Below are 17,888 nucleotides of genomic sequence, written 5' to 3'. Positions count from 1 at the left end.
AGTATAAAGCAAGCATTGACAATGCTGATCCAAATGCAATCTGTAGAAATGTGGGTTAAATAAGCAGAGTAATTCCCAAATGCAATGGATCTATCACTGTTAAATAAGCATACAGTATCTGTTACTATTTTAGTTTGTTTTATTTCTCGTGGAAGTAATTTTCTGAGACATTGGCAAAATAAATGCATAAATTAACATGGGTGGCAAATCTCATTAAAAGTCTGAATTTTTGTTTAAGGGATTAACTATCCTTTGCTTTGAATAGCATAATATGTAACGAACTTGTTTCAAAATCTGTTAAAGTTAATGGACATTTTTCAATTGAATTCAGTGATCACTGGGTTAGGTCAGAGAGAGTACAAAACTTTGACTAAAAGTGTCTGTCTTTTACTATGGTTTGCAAATCTATAAACTGGTAGGCCCAAAGTTAAACATAAAAGTAATTTTCTAGGCAATGTTAAAAGCTGATTAACAGAGTGATGTGTCTTGAATGTCTCAAAGGCTTTGTTGATATCCCTTTAAATTTCAATAGATTTCTTTGCAAGTCTAGTCCACATATCTAGCATACAGGAACTTGGCTTAATAAATCATCCAAAACACTGCAGGAGAAAAATGTGTAAAACTATTTCCTCTTTTACATGTTTTCACACGAGAGTAACTCCACTGACTTATCAGTGTTAAGTCTTACTATATCTGTCTTGGAAATATGAAGAACCAAATAAATGAATGCAGGAATTTGACCTATGAAATAAAAGTTACATGAAGGGACCCTGGATATTTCCTTTGAAAAAGTCTCTTTGTGCCTTTGATTTGAAGGACTTTAATTCATTCCAGTTCATCTTTCTTTTCTTTCTTCTTTTTCTTTTTTTTTTTATACATTTCCCTACCATTCCTTAAATGTATTGCTTTGAGGGGCAAAAAGTAAGATTAATGTGGCTGAGTTAGCATCAGTTATTGTTTTCTTCCTAATATCCTGCAGTTTTATGTTGCTTTAACGTACACGCATTCAGAGTTTTGAACATTGTGGGAAAAGGTTTCACTGGCATCCATTCTTGCCATTAAAGTGCTTCCCATCTGAATATTGCCTGCCAAAGTATGTGGTATCCTGCAGAGCAAGAGGATGAGGACATAGATTGCAATGAAGCTGAACAGTTTGCACTTCCTAGCAGTGACACCAGACATCAATCTTTTGTAGAGACAGCCCAGAATACCAGAGAATAAGAACTCTCGAGAAAAAAAAGAAAAAAGAAAATGAGAATGATCTTTTATTTTTTCCACTTCATTCCAGCAGTTTCCTTCTAAGAGCCTCCAAGATGAATATATTCTCAAATTGCATAAGCTGACATTTCAGTGGCTGAGAGGCTATTCAAAAATATATAAATGAACTGAAGAAGTAAAAGAGTCTCTGAAGTAACATTTTTTATTTTGATTTTAAGAATCTATTTAGTTTAGTCTCAGTTCCCTTTATCGTCAAGCTACAGAGCAGAGTGCTAATTTGGTCACAGTTAATGTGTTTCACACATTTATACTATGGTTTGACATCAGGATTCAGTAACACCAAGTTATATTATACAGGTTGGCAAATACTCAGAACGAGATATTGCCAGTGCTGTAATCAGCCACATTTGGAGAAGCTTGAGTCAAGTCTGCAGCTTGTATAAAGTGGCGTAGCTATAGAAGTCACCTTGCACCAGCTGCTGAGGATCTTCTCCTTTACATAGAAATTTGTTGCAGGTTTTTATTTTAATATATAAATCTAGTTTCACCAACAGAATGATTTATGGTTGTGCAATTAATGAGCCATATGCTCCTCTTTGTAGTAAAAAAGGTGTGGAAAGACCTAAGTGCTGCAAAAATTGCTACATCAATGAGCTGCAAAAGTTAATATATACCATGTCACTCAATCAAGAGGTTGCAAGGTGTAGGGTGGATAAACCTTGCAATAACCATTAGGAACATTCGTTGAAGAAAAGCTAACTGAAGAACTGGGGCCAAATATTGGGCTTTGGCTGTGAAGTACTTGATGTGGCTTAGGACTTAGCACACAAACACGATTTTGAACTATGATTTAGTTAGCCTTGAAACTGCCATGGCACCAGTCCGTTTTCTAGTACAAATCAGAGCTGCTTTTGGACTGTTACACCCAACAAATCTGTTATGAAAGCCATGAGAGCCATGACAGCCAAAAAATAGGCTTCCCCAATCAAGCCTTTTACACCAACAGAAGGGATAAGCAATTGGGTAACAGCTGCTACTGTAGTGGTCCCTAATCTAAAGTCCCACACCTTTGCTCAAGAGATCATCCAGAGCTCAGGGAAACAAAAACTTTAAGACAGCTACAGATCTTGGACGATTGGCTCCAGGAAGGTGTGAGAAACAAGCTGGTCCAAGTATGGCAGAATTTTTACCAGAGACCTGCTGTGCATTGAAGAAACTTGCCAAATATTCCTCTGTTTTCAGAGATGACTTACATACACATTACTAAAACTTCATTCCTTCTACATGCTTCTCCATCTTTTGAAGTGTTTATATTTGTCTTTATGGAAGTGTTCAGATCCAACATTAACAAGCTAAAATAGCTTTGGGCTGTACGTCTTCTCCATATGTTTCCCTATGATGGAAAGCACATTCATTTTTCTATTGAAAGTATGGGAAAAGTCAGAGATTGAGTCAGTGTGAATTAATTTCTGAATCCTTACCTAGTATACTATGTCTCTTTGTAGTATTCTGTGGCATGGCTGGACAGACCAATTGCCAGCAGGAATATGAGGAGCTTCTTACAGGCCATGGGTTAGGGGCACTGTAATCGCTTTAGATCCTCACTCTTGTCTGTGTTGATATAACTAAGTTGTAGGTACTTTGATTTAGGCATCTTAACTGCTGCGGGCTTCTGAGGGAACTGCCTGCAAGTTTGTGGATTTTTGTAGCCTTTCTATAGATGCATGTTTATGAGGATGCCAGGAAATATCATAGGGCATCTATGGGTTGAGAGGACTGTTATTTCTGAGCATTTTGCAGCTAGCCAAGCTCTATACGTTTTCTAACCATATGATACACAGATTCAAAAATGTATCTGGGTATAATTCACAGTTCCCTGGATTTTTGCTACAAGAGGATATGATCTGGCCCATTGTTTGTTCTGGGTAGCATATGTAATACTTTGGCTTTTCTTGATTCTTCCCACATTTCCCTAGACCATTCTACATTTTAAGTTTTGCAGATCTTATTGTGGATTTTTTGTGTGGGAGAAGTTCTATGTTTTCGACTGGTATGGCAGCAGATCAAGCAGGAGGTTTTGGCTTCTGCACAGATTCTGGAGGCAGGTTTTGTAGAAAGTTGTTCCAATTTTTTGGCTAGTAAGCCATGGGAGAATATACCATGTAATACTTGATTATAAGCTAGCCCACTCACTGAATAGTTTGCTAACCACATACAATGATTTAAGAAGCGAACTGGAAAACAAAGATAGTACGAAGAAAGCACAGAAAAAGCACATCTTGCATCGCAAAAGGATCAGATACCGAATGCCTAGTGAAGTTTCCTCCTTAAGTTGTTAAATTGCAACTCTGTATGCTATGGAGTGTCACCTCGTAGTATGGGTTTCTGTCTGACAAGTGCTGTGTGACATGCTGTATTTACCTTAGAGTTGCCTGGATATTGCAGTACATTCTGTTGCAAAAATGACCGAAGAGAACTGGATTGTGCAGAGGTTGTGAAGATGGTTTTGAGTTGTTCCACTTCTCTTCCTGAAACACGAACTCTGGAAGCAAAGGCTAATGTAGTCTCTTTTTGCAGTTACATTGAAGAGTAGTTGAATGCCTGCTTTCTAAGTGCTCAGAATTGGTCTGTGTCAGGTACATGCTCAGATTAGTGCTTTACTATAAGAACGTGCGGGAAAGGAAAGTTAAAAAAAAATGTTTGAAGCTATACAGTGAGTTACGATTTATCCAAGACTAGCACACAGATCTTCCTACAGCTTGTCCTTTGATTTACATGTGTGACAATCCTGAAAGTGCAAACTGCTAACATTCACTGTACCCCAGGCCACAAAGTAAAAAAAAAACCCCATGTCTTGTTAAAAAACAAAAACAAAAGCATATAGATTTCCCTGTATGCACACTTCTTTGTGTGTGGTATGTTATACAGTCTTCCTGGGATCTAATGCTGTTCTCATTAAACCCGTAGATCCCTATGCATACAGTGATGTAGCTGGGGATATAACTGGTCCTATAAGAATAAGTACTGTAGTAAGAATAAAGTTTGTAATAGGAAGGAAATGGAAGCTTTTGGCAAACAAGCTATCTTAGAACTCCCATTCGACAGCAATTAACAAAATAAAGCAAAGTTGGGTCAGATGGAAGAGGAAGAAAGAGAGGGCTTAGACTATACCAGACCAAACGAGAATTGCTTATGGATAGTAGCCTGTAATAGCTAGTTTTATTATGGAAATGATAAGTAATTTGTGTAGGTAGATTTCTATTTTCATGTGAGATGAAGGAGATTTGTAGGGAACTTCTTAATTTTAATAAAGGTATTCCTTTGTGTCCCAAGGCACAGTATTTTTATTTAAAAAATGATAATTGTCCCTCCAAATGATAAAATGATGTTCTTTCTCTGTGGTTGTTCATCTAATGCAAATGTAGACTCTAATGGGAATGAGACTCTTTGAAAAAACCCTGTATGAGAACAGAAGATTTATTAAAATACTAGAAGCGTCAACCTTACAGATCAATTAAAAATAGTTAGGAAGATACTGGGTAAGCAAGCAATTTTTGATTTGAGCATAAAAGAAGCTAATATTTGAGTGGTGAAATTATTTTATATTTCCAAAAATGCATTACAATGAAGGTAATCGGAGATGCAACTCCTACTACAGATATTAAAGTACTATATATTCCTCTCTCTTTTACCGCGGTAGGGAAAGGTTAAATTGCATAGAGAAGGAATAGCTGAAAGGTTTATCTTCCGGGCCACCTTCATTTCCTCAGCTGCCCTAGGAGTTCTACTTATTCTGCCTGGAGGAAAGTTGACTTAGGAGATGAACACTTTTCTAGGGCTTATAAATGGACATAGTACATGGCGCACTGTTTGAAGCACTGCAGGTTACAGCTGCTCCAGGAGGCAACAGTTGCTGCACTGTGGGCAGCAGGGACCACCCCGAGCATGGCGGGTTTCTTGCCTGGCTTTGCTGAGTTCATTCATGCCATGGTAATTTTGTGAGACAGTACATGTAATATTCCTAAATTCTAAGTTTATGCTAGATAAATTGTAGTTTTGTTCATCATTGACTATCTAGTTCATCTAATCTTGCAAGAGATGGCAAGCGTAGTCAAATTAAAGCTGGGTTTTATTTAATTAAAATAGATTCTAAAGGGAGGCTTTCCCCAGTTCGTTTAGCTACAGTCACTCTTGGCTGAAAGAGAACCAAACCTTTACATAGCTGTCATCTTGTGGGACTATTTCTAAATCATCTGGATTTTTAAAAATTTTTAAAATATTTTTAGCTAAACCCAGGTGTGTGCAAACCCTTTTTTAGCTAAAAGATCTACCTAATCTTTTTAAACTAACTAAAATCTATTGGATCTTTACTATAGCATTGGTTTGGAAGATTGTGAAAAATGGTTGTTTTCATTGACATAGCTCCTTGAAATGGCTACATTTTTTTTGGCAAATATTTTTTCTCCTGTTGTTAATTAAAATGCGACAGGCTGTGGAAATCACTGACAGCTAGGGAAGTGAAGAACAACAAAGACTCAGCTGGAACTTCCTGCACCTTATATACTTAAAGACCAATATTTTGTATATGATGACCAATTTCTAGCTCCACAAGGGAAATACTTGAGAAGTAGTGAGATATGGCACAGATACTGGATCTGTCTTTGGGTCTCATTCAAAGGGATTTGATTAATGTCAAAAAATGAATCTGAAATATAAAAAAATAAGGCTAAGTGCAATCCCTGGTTGTCATGCCAGTATGGTTGTGATAGTTTGTGAAAAATTACATATTTATCTATTAATTATTGAGGGGGGGAAGAAGTGGAAAAAGGGTAATATCATTCCTTTGGAAAACCCAGGTAAGAAGAGAAAATTTTTAAGTGGGAAGGAAATTTTGTGATGATGTTCTTCACCTTCTCCTATGATGGAGAAATAGTTCTAACAGAAGATACTGGTGGCGTCTCCAGTTCTCTTGCATCCTCGTGCTTTCAGATAGCTCTGAGGAAACTTATAGAACTTATAACATAGCATGGTGAGGGCCCCCCTTGCTTGGTGTGGCTTTCCTCAGGTTCTTTTTAAAGAACTGACGTGGTGTTTGGATCAGAGGAAGATTAGAGAAACTCTGTCCCATTACTGGAGATTATTATTACTTAATACATTATTATTACTGTTATGAAAATAAGTCAATGAATATTTTGACCTGTAACACAATATAAATCCTGAAAGAGTCATCATGTAACTTGAAAAGAGAATGAATTGGGCTGTCCAGATAGGTGAGAAGTGAAAGAAAATTGGTCGTACATGGGAATTGAAGGATGATGGATGGGTTTATTATCCTTCTAGACCTTAGTTTTCACTTAGTTCTGTAAGTCTCCATAAAGTTGTCTCAGATCTGCATTGTTAAAGTCAGTGGGCTCAGAACAATTGAGAGATTTTTATGTCAATAAGAATAATTTTAAAAGAAAATGAAGATTTGTCTTTGTTTAGCATTAGTTCAATATATGACTTCCAGTGATAGAACAGAGAGAAGGAGAGGCTGAGGGAACTGACCCGGAGAAGTTAAGTCTTTGGAGGGATTTAACAGCAGCCTTGCAGCACTTAGAAGGAAGTTATCAAGAAGATGGAGCCTGCCTTTCTGCAGCAGCGCATGATGGAGTGGTGATACTGAAGACATATATTGAAACAAAAGACGTAAGGATAGATACAAGATGAAACTACCCCACTGGGAGGACAGTTAGGCACTGGAACAGATTGCTCAGAGAGGCATGCAGACTCCATCCTTGGAAGTTTCCAAGACCTGACTGGTTTGAGCTGTGTCCAGCCTCATAGCTGTTCCTGCTGTGAGCAGGAGGTTGGACTAGAGACCTCCCGTTGTCCCTTCTAACCTGAATTATCCTTTGATTCTGTGATATTCACTCTCTTGAATTAAAAGTAACAATTTTGTGCATGTGCGTATTCCAGTTATGTACATATTTTTAATTTATCAATCATGTCAGAAAAAATAATTTCATCAGGAAAGAAAATCATTAGAGCTTTGTCCCATTGCCTACTTTACTTCTTGTAGCTTTACTGGAATTAACTAGAGAGAGGAAACCTACAGAAGGTAGTAATACTTCCTGGTTTCTGCATGGATTTTTTAAACTGTCAGCTCTCTCTATCTCTCTGTCTCTCTTCTAGAGAGAAATTATTTATTTAATTTTAACTATGAGAAAGCACATGCAAGACAGTCTTTTATAATTGCATTCTAATTCAAATAACTTTTCCTGCTTTGCCTCAACTTATCGTCACTTTGAATGAAAAAGTGAAACCACCTAACTCTTTTATCGACCATTTTCAGCTGCTGTTGCTGGTGGTTAGTGAACAAGCAAACTTGCTCCTTGCTAAGTGCTTGGTTTGTTTCTTACGTTCGTGAGAAGTCTTTTAGCTGTTATGAACGCAGCGTGTTTAGTGTGTAACAGTTACAGACAGAGCTTTGGATGATCTATTTCACACTTAGTTCATTCAAGAAGTTATTCTGCTTATAACAAATATTACTGGTGATTTGTTTATTCAGATAAACATTTAGAATGAATATTATTTCCAATCATCAGCTCTGCCTGTTTCATGAAGGAATTTAACATAGACTGATGTTAGCAAGAGTAGGATTAAGCAGCCGGATTAAATTTACTTGGCTGTAACAGGAAAGTCAGAAATAGCTTTAGCAAGTGAATTACTTGTGGCAGAATTGTTTGTTTATGTCCCTAATACTATGGTCACCTTTTGAATGGTAGATCATTTAAGCATCATTTAAGATCATTTAACTCCCACATCTGAAAGATTAACATTTTATTAATGTGCAAGTTACCTTATTCCTTATTCTTGGTAGTACAAAAGGTGGTTTTAACTGAAAAACGAATGCTAATAAAATGCCTTTTTAGTAATTCATTTTGAAAACCGTTTGACCTTAACTAGAAAGAAAGTAGACTGTAAAAATCATCATAGATTCCCTTCCTTGAACTTTTCACAATGCTGAAAAATGACTGAGGGAAAGAAGCAAGATCCAGTTACTGTACCCTGTTTGTACAGCTGTACTTCATTGAGTGAAGGCTTGTGTTACACACAGTTTGTGATAGGAAGTAAATGCTTTTAAAACAACTAAGGAGACAGGTCTTTAACCTCCACCTTTTCAGATGCTTTGTTCACTCATTTAGCTTCTGTCGAGGTCTTGGGAAACATTTCAAATACAAATTGTTATTGAGTACTGAAGCTCACCTGAATAATTCATCTCCTAGGGAGCTCACTAGGCAGAGATGCATTAAGACCTTTTTTTTTGAATGATTACTAAAATTACTAATTGTTGCTATAGCGCACACTTGTAGAAAATGTATTTAAAGAAGGAAGATTTCTCAGACTGAATGTTGAGTGAGTTCTGTGATATTTTGAATTGCAATTGTAATTCAACTATTGTAAGGATTTTCAAGGACTTAGAGGATGTTGAAGAAAGATGAAGTTGCTATATAAATTAGTAAACTGTCAAAATTTGTTAGATTTTAAATTTTCAGTTTCTAGCATAGAAGTCTGTTACCTCCTGTTACAAGAGTATATAGCCCCTTAAAGTGGTGAAGACTCCTTGAGCTTCATTATTATTATTTTTTTTCTCTCTCTCTTTTGGCAGCAGTTTACATTACAAGTACATGTTAATCACCAGGCTTAAGCTATTTGACATAAGCTTGGCATTAGATAATTTCAGGACTTCAAATACGCATTAGAAGATTGCTGCGTGAATGGCATTCTAATGCCTGCCAAAGGCACTTCTCTGCTCACCCCAGCGAAGCCCATCAGTGGTGGCAGGGAGGGCGCAGCTGGCGGTCAGCCAGTGAATTTTTAATTTCTGTAATCAGCTGGGGGTTGGTGTACATTTCATCCCTTGAAATACAGGTGACCTTGAATATAATTTTATGCTAAATAGACTGCATTAACCACCCACTTTCTCATTTTGTTATAATTAAGGCCTTCTTCATGGCTTGTAGCTATACATCTGATAGCTGTGAACATTTCTGGTTTTCTTTTCTGTTTGATAACCTCATACTTAAGACTGTCCAAATATCAGTATTCACAGCAAAGAGGCCACCCAGATTTACACTTAATGACAAAATGCCTTGAAATACAATTAGGATTTTGAAGTGTGCCTCTTCATTGCAGTGAATCAGCAGCGTTATGCCTTCGGAGCATGACTGACATTGGTTTTGGCCTTGTTCTAGCAACTTTTTCGAACTGTAACATAACAGAGCAACTACTTTCCTTTGGCTGGATGTGGAGTTCCCAGGAAATGGCCATTTGTTTTTCCATTTGTCACTAGTGGGCAGGCAACGGTTGTGCTTTGTGGTCTGTGCTCTAAGTGAGCTTGAAGATTTAAATGTTCCAGAAGACCTTAAGCACCATAGCAGATACCAGTTAAGATGTTCAAATATGAAGCATGAGATTTCTGGCACACTTTCTAGTCTCCTTCGAGTCTTGAAATGTAACTTCAGAAAATGAGTGCAAGCATGGAAACATCCTCAGTCCTTGTCCCCCTGAACCCCATAGCAGAGCTCCTATGGACTCTCATATTATCAGGGCTTAACTTGGGCTCTCTGGCTGTTCAACCTTCATTGCCCACCTTCTTCTGCTCTTCCACTGATGCTTTAGGTCCTGCTACAGCCTCACCCTTCTCATCATCAGTGTTAGACCCACTTGTGTCCACTTATTAGTGTTTAACTCAGCTCTGCACATTAGTTTTTATTACCTGCTATGCTATAGTATAACAGCAAAGTGTAATTTTGGGGATTATTTACTTTAGTTCAAAAAAAAAAAAAAAAAAAAAAAGAAAAAGAAAAAGAAAAAAGAAAAGTGTAGTGGGGGAACCCTGGGAAACAAATGTTGCTTTGCTGTCTTGTACATGCCACCTTAGAAACTGTGTGTTTTGCAGAGGTTAATTTACTGTGGGCAGCGCACCAAATACACCATAGTTCTGAAGATTACAACTTATTCACAGCCTTGAGACAGTCTCTACTGCAGAGATACACCTCCTGGGTAAGTTGCACGAAGTTTGACAAACCAAGTGAAATCAGCAAGATTTACTAAAAATTGAAACACTGTGTTTGATTCTCTTCAAAGTAAAACATTTAATATGTGTGACACTGAAAAGCACAGCACAGAAGTTGAAAGTGAAAAATCTGACACCCAAGCTTGAAAAATACATTCATTAACATTTTTGTAGTAAACAGTTAAAAACAGATAAGTAGTTAAGAAGACTAGTTATAATTCTGTTTTTATACATTCATAACTTACCAAGAAAAATAGAACAGGTTATTTTTCGTCCATTTATCCATGCATAGTACAGAAAAAGATCAATGAATATAACTCTAGTATATGTCTGTATGAAGGAAAGGAGCAGTGAGAGAAATTACTAGTAAAGATTCCTTTGCAAATGCAAATTAAGCAGAGTACTTACTTATGGATTAAAAATGTTTATTCCAAGTAAATTCATAAATTTAACAAATTATTCAGTGTTTGGTTTTGGGTCCAGGATAACTTTGCTTTCCTCAATTGCTATTTAGTATTTTCTTTTTTTATTTCAGTATTTAGTGTCATAGTTTATTTAAAAATATGTATATAATATCTTCCAGCATTGAATTTTCAAAATTAGATTTCAAAGATAATGTTACAAAATATATAGCAGGTGCCTAAAGTGTGTATTCTGTTTTTGTCAGAAGAAAACATTTCTCTAAATACAAACAAGTTAGGAAAAATACATTCAGGTAAAATTTCTGATTATTTCTCTATAAAGGTGTTTGTTTCCCAAAAGACAAAATATATAAATTATGATCAAAAAATATAACTTCCATCTGTGAAGTTCTTAAGATCTGAGTTTTATTTTCATTCTATTTTGGAACAAATTATTATGTCATCCCTAATAAAATAAAATTAAAAAATAAGACAGCATCTGAAGGTTTTTTTTGGACAATTCTGTATCATTTTGTTTATAAAAATATTGAAAAAATATTTTGATAATGTTAAAACCTTTAAAATGTATATGTTAAATCTAGTTCTTATATATAATGGAACATAGTGATTAAGAAATGAAAACTGAACAATGTTCAACATCTATTTTTTTATTACCAAATGAGAATGGTTCATTTAGATACTTGAACGTAATATTTCGCTTTGGAGAAATATTTCTGTTTTTTGCAGAACTGTGTTTTCTGGTAGAAAAATGTTGTGCTAAAACTTTTTGACGAACTCTGTTTATTTTCTTGGCTGTATGTCTCCTATGGGTTTGGTCCAGCTTTACTGAAATCATTGGGAACTGGATCAGACCCTGCATCCATACTGCATAAATCACGCAAGTTGTCAGTTGCCTGTCTAAGGCAGTTATACATTTGATGGCAAATAGAAAAAGGACCATCTATTAGAAAAAATAGACCTATCAAATCAAAAGAAATTATATTGTTTGCTAACAACCTCATTATTCTCCTTCAACTCAGAATCCCCTAAAATCTGGCTAGTACTGCATTGATTTTATTTCTGCATAAATACTAAAAACAATATATATGTATTTTAAAATATATATAAAATACATAAATATTCTTCTTCAAGTCAGTATAATATTGGTGATGGGAAAAAACCCACAGTCCTCTAGCAATCTCTATGACTAGCCTATGCACAAAGGACTCAAAGCCAAGAGTATGTGCTCATACAAATGCAAATCCAGTGCAACTCCATTAACTTCAGTACAATTGGTTTATATTTATATTCTTCTAATAGAGCATGGATCTAGCCTGTTATCCATAACTGTTTCAAGCATGTGATGCTAGATGAGTTAAATCAATAGGTTGCAAAAAAAAGATAAGCTTTCCTGGAAATTATGGATCAGATACTATTTCTTAGCTTTATGTCTTTAAAATTTTCTCTGAAAATTGTTATTTTTTTATTCAGAAGAAAGTCATCTGGTGTTAGCAAGAGTGCCTCAGATTTAAATGACAATAATGAACAATAGTGGAAGGGATGTATGTGCTGTCATAACTCTGCTTCCTATGTAAATACTGCCATGTTAGAGATTTAACCTTTGCACATTTATCCATTGGGACCATATGTGCAAGCGCATTATAAAAACAATAATTCAAAAAAGACAAAAAGCCTGTGTGTACATATGGGTGTGTGGATGAGTACTTTGTCTGCGTGGTTTTGAGGATGATACCTCAGAGAGCACAAAATATTCAGGAAGGCCAAGATGCCTCCTCACATTCTAGAGACAGCCCTGAGGACCACACGGCAAGTGAAATATATACATTTAAAATTCATTTGCTTTGAGCAGAGGGAAATCAACCTAGGAAACAATAATACTTTTGTGGGCAGTGGTGGTTTTTTTGCTACAAAACATTTGATATTAACCAGAACATTTGTTTTTTTTTTTTTTTTTTTTTTATATATATATATATAAATGTTTATATATATATATATATATATATATATATATATATATATATAAATGTTTACCTCTCTCCAGAACTTTTGAGAGGTGTGCCAATTTTCTTTCTCTAAAATCTCATTAGACTTGAACACAGTTCTTGCTAGTGCTTCTGGCCCTGCTCTTTTGAGGTGTGTAAGGCTTGCCCAGAGCCCCGGGACTGCATTCGCCTTGAGGCTGAATCTCGGTGAAGACTTCAGTTCTTCTCCGCGAGTGAGCCGCTGTCACTGCCTGCGAACAGTTGAGTGCAGTGTGACATCCAGTTTTGTGGAGGCTGTGAGAAAGTTGTGGTGGATGATGTGGGATTGTGGGACTGTTCTGCTGCCAGCTCTGTATGTGTTTTAAGTTAAACATTATAAGATAAATAAATCAGTATATTAATCTGTGTGGGTTGTGCTCAGGCTGATTGAAAAGATGTGGAAGGAAAGAGAAGAGAAAAACATGCTTTAAGTGCGATCAGTGGTGTGAGACATATTCCTGAACTTGGAGCCAAGTGCCAACTTCGTGTCATTTGCACACAAAGCATTTCTGTTATTCCAGTGGAAGAGTGGTAAAGAAGCAGACCTACTGTCAGACTGAGAGATGATTTTCGGGCCCATCTTGAGGGGGAAATGATGCGGAAAAAATGTCTATTCATTTTTAAGAAGAAATCAGCAAGCTAATGTTGCATGTATTTTTGCTTCTGATGAAATGCTCAGTTAAAATGTAACTGCAAAAGGAAAAAGTGGCATAAACAGCTTGAAAAGCTACTCTTCATTTAATCCTTTGAGTACGAGTTCTTAATTTCCCTCCAAGGGTAAGGTTTAATTCCAGAAATTAGATCCATAATATTTTAATAGCTTTGTGCTTTCAGATAAAGGGTTGAATTATGGCTTATTGATTTAAAAGCAGTGGAAATGTCTGTATATAAGTCTGTTCTTTTTCAAAGTGGATAGCTAACACTGCTCTTTCTAGTACATAGTCACAAAGTTCATCTCTTACCTAATGAAGGGTCTGCCAGGATCTGTAGGGGATATATATATACATATACATATATATATATATAGTCTTCTTCTTACCTTTAATTCTGGAAGAATCCTCCCACAGATATATACAGCCTGAACTTGTGTGTAGCTTTTGTGCAGAGCCTCCTGCTCTGTGCTGGTGGTGAGCTGGCAAGGTCAGCAGGTGGCCCTGGAGACACAGTGTGGAGGCAGATGGGCACAGCGCTGGACCTGGGCGGGAAACTCTCAGCCCTTCTGCTAAGCTTCACAATTTTCAAAATTTTCCCTAACTTTAGAGAGTGTCTTTAGAAGCATTTAATTAAAAAGGAGAGTAGTAAAAATGCCCGTGCATACGCACAGGGGACACACACCGCTCTAAAACTGCCGATGACTTAATTGGCAGGACACAGAGCCGCAATGCAGCAGACCCCTCCGTGAATCCCTCTCCACCCCCTCGATGAGTGCCTTCCCCATCAGTTTATCAGTTATTGTGGCTCTCTTTCACTCTCTTTCTGTTGAGTCCACAAATGGGGAAAAGATCTGCGAGCATGATAAATGTTCTTCTGTAGTTTTAACCAGAAATTGCATTTTGGAGCCAAGAAAGCTTTTCCTCTGCAGATAAGTGAAAGCTGGTAAATTCCCATGAAATATTTTGATTTGGGGAATTGGCATTTCCAGTGAAAAACAAGTTACTGACTTTTTTTTTTTTTTTCTGATACTGATCCTGTTCTTTCAGAGGAACCACAAATATGAGAAACCAAATCTTACTTCTCTTATGTAGCAGAGGTTTTCATCTCTTCCTATGGGTTCTACTTTTGTAAATGATCCTTCAAATCCTTTCTGTGCAAAGTAAAACTTACAATGCAAGGAAACATGAAGCATTAGGAAAGTATTCTCCCTTGTCAGTCTCAAATTTACCTGGAGATTTACATAAAAATTCCTCCAACTCACCACTTAACAGGGAAATTCTAGTATATATTGTGAAAAAAAAGGTTAGGAAAAAAAAGAAGATGATCCTTTCTTCCCCTCTGTCATCTCTAAATACCACCAAATTGCCTATGCTACTTTTAGAAAAAAAACACATAGAATTTTAACTCTGATTTAAATCCTGTAACCGTATCCATGAATAATCTGAAAACCATCTGTTTTTTAAAAAAAGATCAACTTCCTCCCCATTTCTTTTAAAAAAAATCCTCTTATCATGCCACTGGACAGGTACAATCAATAATGAGAGAAGACTGCACTAGCTTTTCTTAAATCTCGCCGTGTGTCCTACTCCTTCATTGACTTCTTCGTAAGATAATCTTTGAGAAGAACAATGCCAGACTTCACATTTGTGGGACTAATATCTCTCAGTCTCTTTTTTGTAGCTTCTCTGCTTTTAATAATTAACTACTAAGGGGGTCCAGGTTGGTGGAAGGAGGAAACACTACACTAGTAGCAGACTTTACACTAGTAATGAGAGCATTTCTTTGAAAATGTGGGAGACACTATATTTCTGCTTCTGATCATGGATAATGGTGGGGTTTGAAAGCAAGTCTTCTATTTACTAGCCTTCTACATAAAACAGTCTCATCTCCTTTAAGCACTTACCTCAAAAAAAAGGCTCATGCCCACCTCTGCTGCAGAATTTTATGTCTAAAAGTCCTGAGCCTTTTAATGGCATTTACTAGCTCCCACTTTAGGTAAGAGTGTCTATGAATATTTGTAAGCTTGTTTAGATTAGTTAATCTTAGGGATTTGCATGTGCAAGTTCCAAAAAGATTCTTCTTTCTTCATTGTTTCATATAAGTTACATAAGCACTTGATCTTTGAGAATCAGAATGATTTAAACGAAATAGTGGATTGTGCTTTTTCCCCAGGTTCAAACACTTAGCAAAGTCCTTCAACCACCTTCGACTCTCTTTATTTACTGGAAGAGAAAAATTTCCAAGTCATTTAACCAGAAACTGCCTAATTATAGTCTGTGGAGGAGCTGTGGTAGCTCCAGAGGTGTGAATGTAGCTTTTGGAGTCATGACTCTCCTCAGCCCTGTGTGATTGCTGAAGCTGCAGTGACTTATGGGTTTCTCTTCAGTGCTTTAGGCTGCAGTCGCTGTCAGGTGTTGAAGCCAGCAGACCGAGCTGGGGTTGCAGATCCTTAGTCATCCGGTGGCTCTTGACACTGAGAAACCACTGCAGTGACTTTTCTGAGAGCATCACATCACTGTGATGGAGGTGCACTTGTTTCACGGCCCCAGCTTGATGTCTTACCCATTAGGTGGAGCTCTTGACAAAAACTGGGAGAATATCAGCATTAAACACTAAGTATTACTTTTCTTCAGACTCGTACTAAGGAGTGCCACGTTTAGCAGCCCTGAGCCCCGGAGCCTCAGATTGCTTTCTCTGATGTTCTAAGATTTGATTTTGTGAGAAGGACAATAGGAGCTTGAAAACAGAGTTTGCCAACTCTGCGATTTATTTAGCTGGGAGCTCTTATTATTCCTTGCCAGAATTTTCCCTGCATACTTAAAGTTTTGAAGACACCTCCACTATTATTTGGTTTAAAAGAGATCTTTGTACTTTAGGAGAGAATTAGCTTCACAATGCAACTGGTATAGGAGGTTTTTAGAAAACAAAAGACTAACCTGATTCTGAAGAAAGCAGACTGACTTTTAATACAAGATGGTCGTAGAAATCTCATCATGAGCTCTTTATTGCTCCATAAGACTGACCTATTTATTGCTCAGCCAGTGGAGCAATTAATTGTGAAATTGATTGGACTTTAGTCTCTATATATGATACTGGTGTCTTTCCTAAGGAGGCATTTTTTGAAACTATTTTCATGCTAGCACTTAGAACTCAGGAATATATCAGTATATCAGTCAGGACACAGCTTCAAGAGAGACGCTGTGAGGAAGTTAGGGTGAGAATTTACAATTAACTTTGAAAGCTGAGTAAGCTGCCTTGCCCTTTTGGTGCTCACATGGGGAGTTAGAGAGGAAAAGCTATCGTGCTATAAATTCACACCTCGCTTACTCCATGATAATTCTCCTCTATAAGTAAACCCTTCGTGTCAAAGATATATCTATGTCTATTCCATATAGTAAACAGAATAAATGTCTAATCTCAGGATTTCTGAGTTCCTTACCTGATTTTGCAACTTGCTCACATTACGGCTTTTGGCAAATCACTTTCGCAGCAATTTATGTCCACTTGCTGTATCTAGTGTTAACATAATAAACAGTATCTGTTTTATATAATATCTACATTACAGAGGTATTATGAGATACAATTAACTTGTGCTGTGCTTTGAGCTCCTGAGATAATGCTTCATTATATCATCACAATTTTAGACTGATAAACATAATGTATATTTTCTTTCTCATTTTTCAGATATTCAACTTGCCCATGGCTCTCTTTATCCCTCCTTCGGTGTTTGCTGTTCATCTACAGTTTAATCTTCTTTACCAGTTTTGGATACATACAGAGGTAAAGCAGGTTTTTAAGCCATACCTAAACAGTTAGCCTGGAGCAGTGTCCTGGAAATTCACTAGCAACTGATTTATTGTGTAAGAAAAATCTTTGTCTGACTTTTTTAAGGAGAAACAGCTGTTCATTTTTATTCCTTTTTTGGAATATATATTGCTAAGTTTATAAGAGGCAATGAGGCCAGTTGGTCCCAATTAGATTTTAAAAAGTAACTGTAAAGAATCAAAACGTTTTACTATTTTAATACTACATTTTCCTATCTTGCAGCTTATTAAACATTTCTGGCAGATGCTGAAACTGATTTCATTTCTAAGATAAATATTTTAGGGAAAAAAGTGAGGAAAAAACTTCCAGTCATTTAGAGTTACAGTTGAAGTCAGATGCTGTTTCCTTCTCACTGCAAGTCATTTTAAGACAAAAAGAATTTCTTTGAATATCTGCTAGCTATTTATTTGTGACTGCACTTATGTATTTTTGTGTGTCACTGTGTAGACCATATCTATTTTGCATACATATACAGGTAGTAAACCATTGTAATTAGTATATAGTTTCCCACACTTCTCAGGTGTGCGAAGACCTTCTTTAAAGACCTTTAAGGACTTTCTGCCTTCTTCCTTGCACTACACTAGAGGTGCTTAAATTATCCCATATTATATATTAGTAGTATATTGCACTACCAGGCTTATGGACTAATTACTTCTGAGATACTTTTACTCCTTTGGTTACTCTGAT

General features: G+C 36.6%; 1 protein-coding gene across 1 annotated transcript in view; it reads left to right on the top strand.

Annotated features, from left to right (window-relative positions):
- The window catches only part of AGMO (alkylglycerol monooxygenase), a 192,637-nt gene that overhangs the window by 70,846 nt on the left and 103,903 nt on the right, over positions 1-17,888 (top strand). The window contains exons 4-5 of the mRNA XM_062567788.1: positions 10,163-10,266; positions 17,061-17,156. Coding sequence (XP_062423772.1) covers positions 10,163-10,266; positions 17,061-17,156 — 200 coding nt within the window. The remainder of the gene's footprint in view (positions 1-10,162; positions 10,267-17,060; positions 17,157-17,888) is intronic.

This window comes from Rhea pennata, chromosome 2, assembly GCF_028389875.1.
Source record: "Rhea pennata isolate bPtePen1 chromosome 2, bPtePen1.pri, whole genome shotgun sequence".
In the NCBI taxonomy this organism is placed as follows: domain Eukaryota; kingdom Metazoa; phylum Chordata; class Aves; order Rheiformes; family Rheidae; genus Rhea; species Rhea pennata.
Note: the sequence above shows the minus strand (reverse complement) of the source record. Positions and strands in the feature narration are given on the sequence as shown.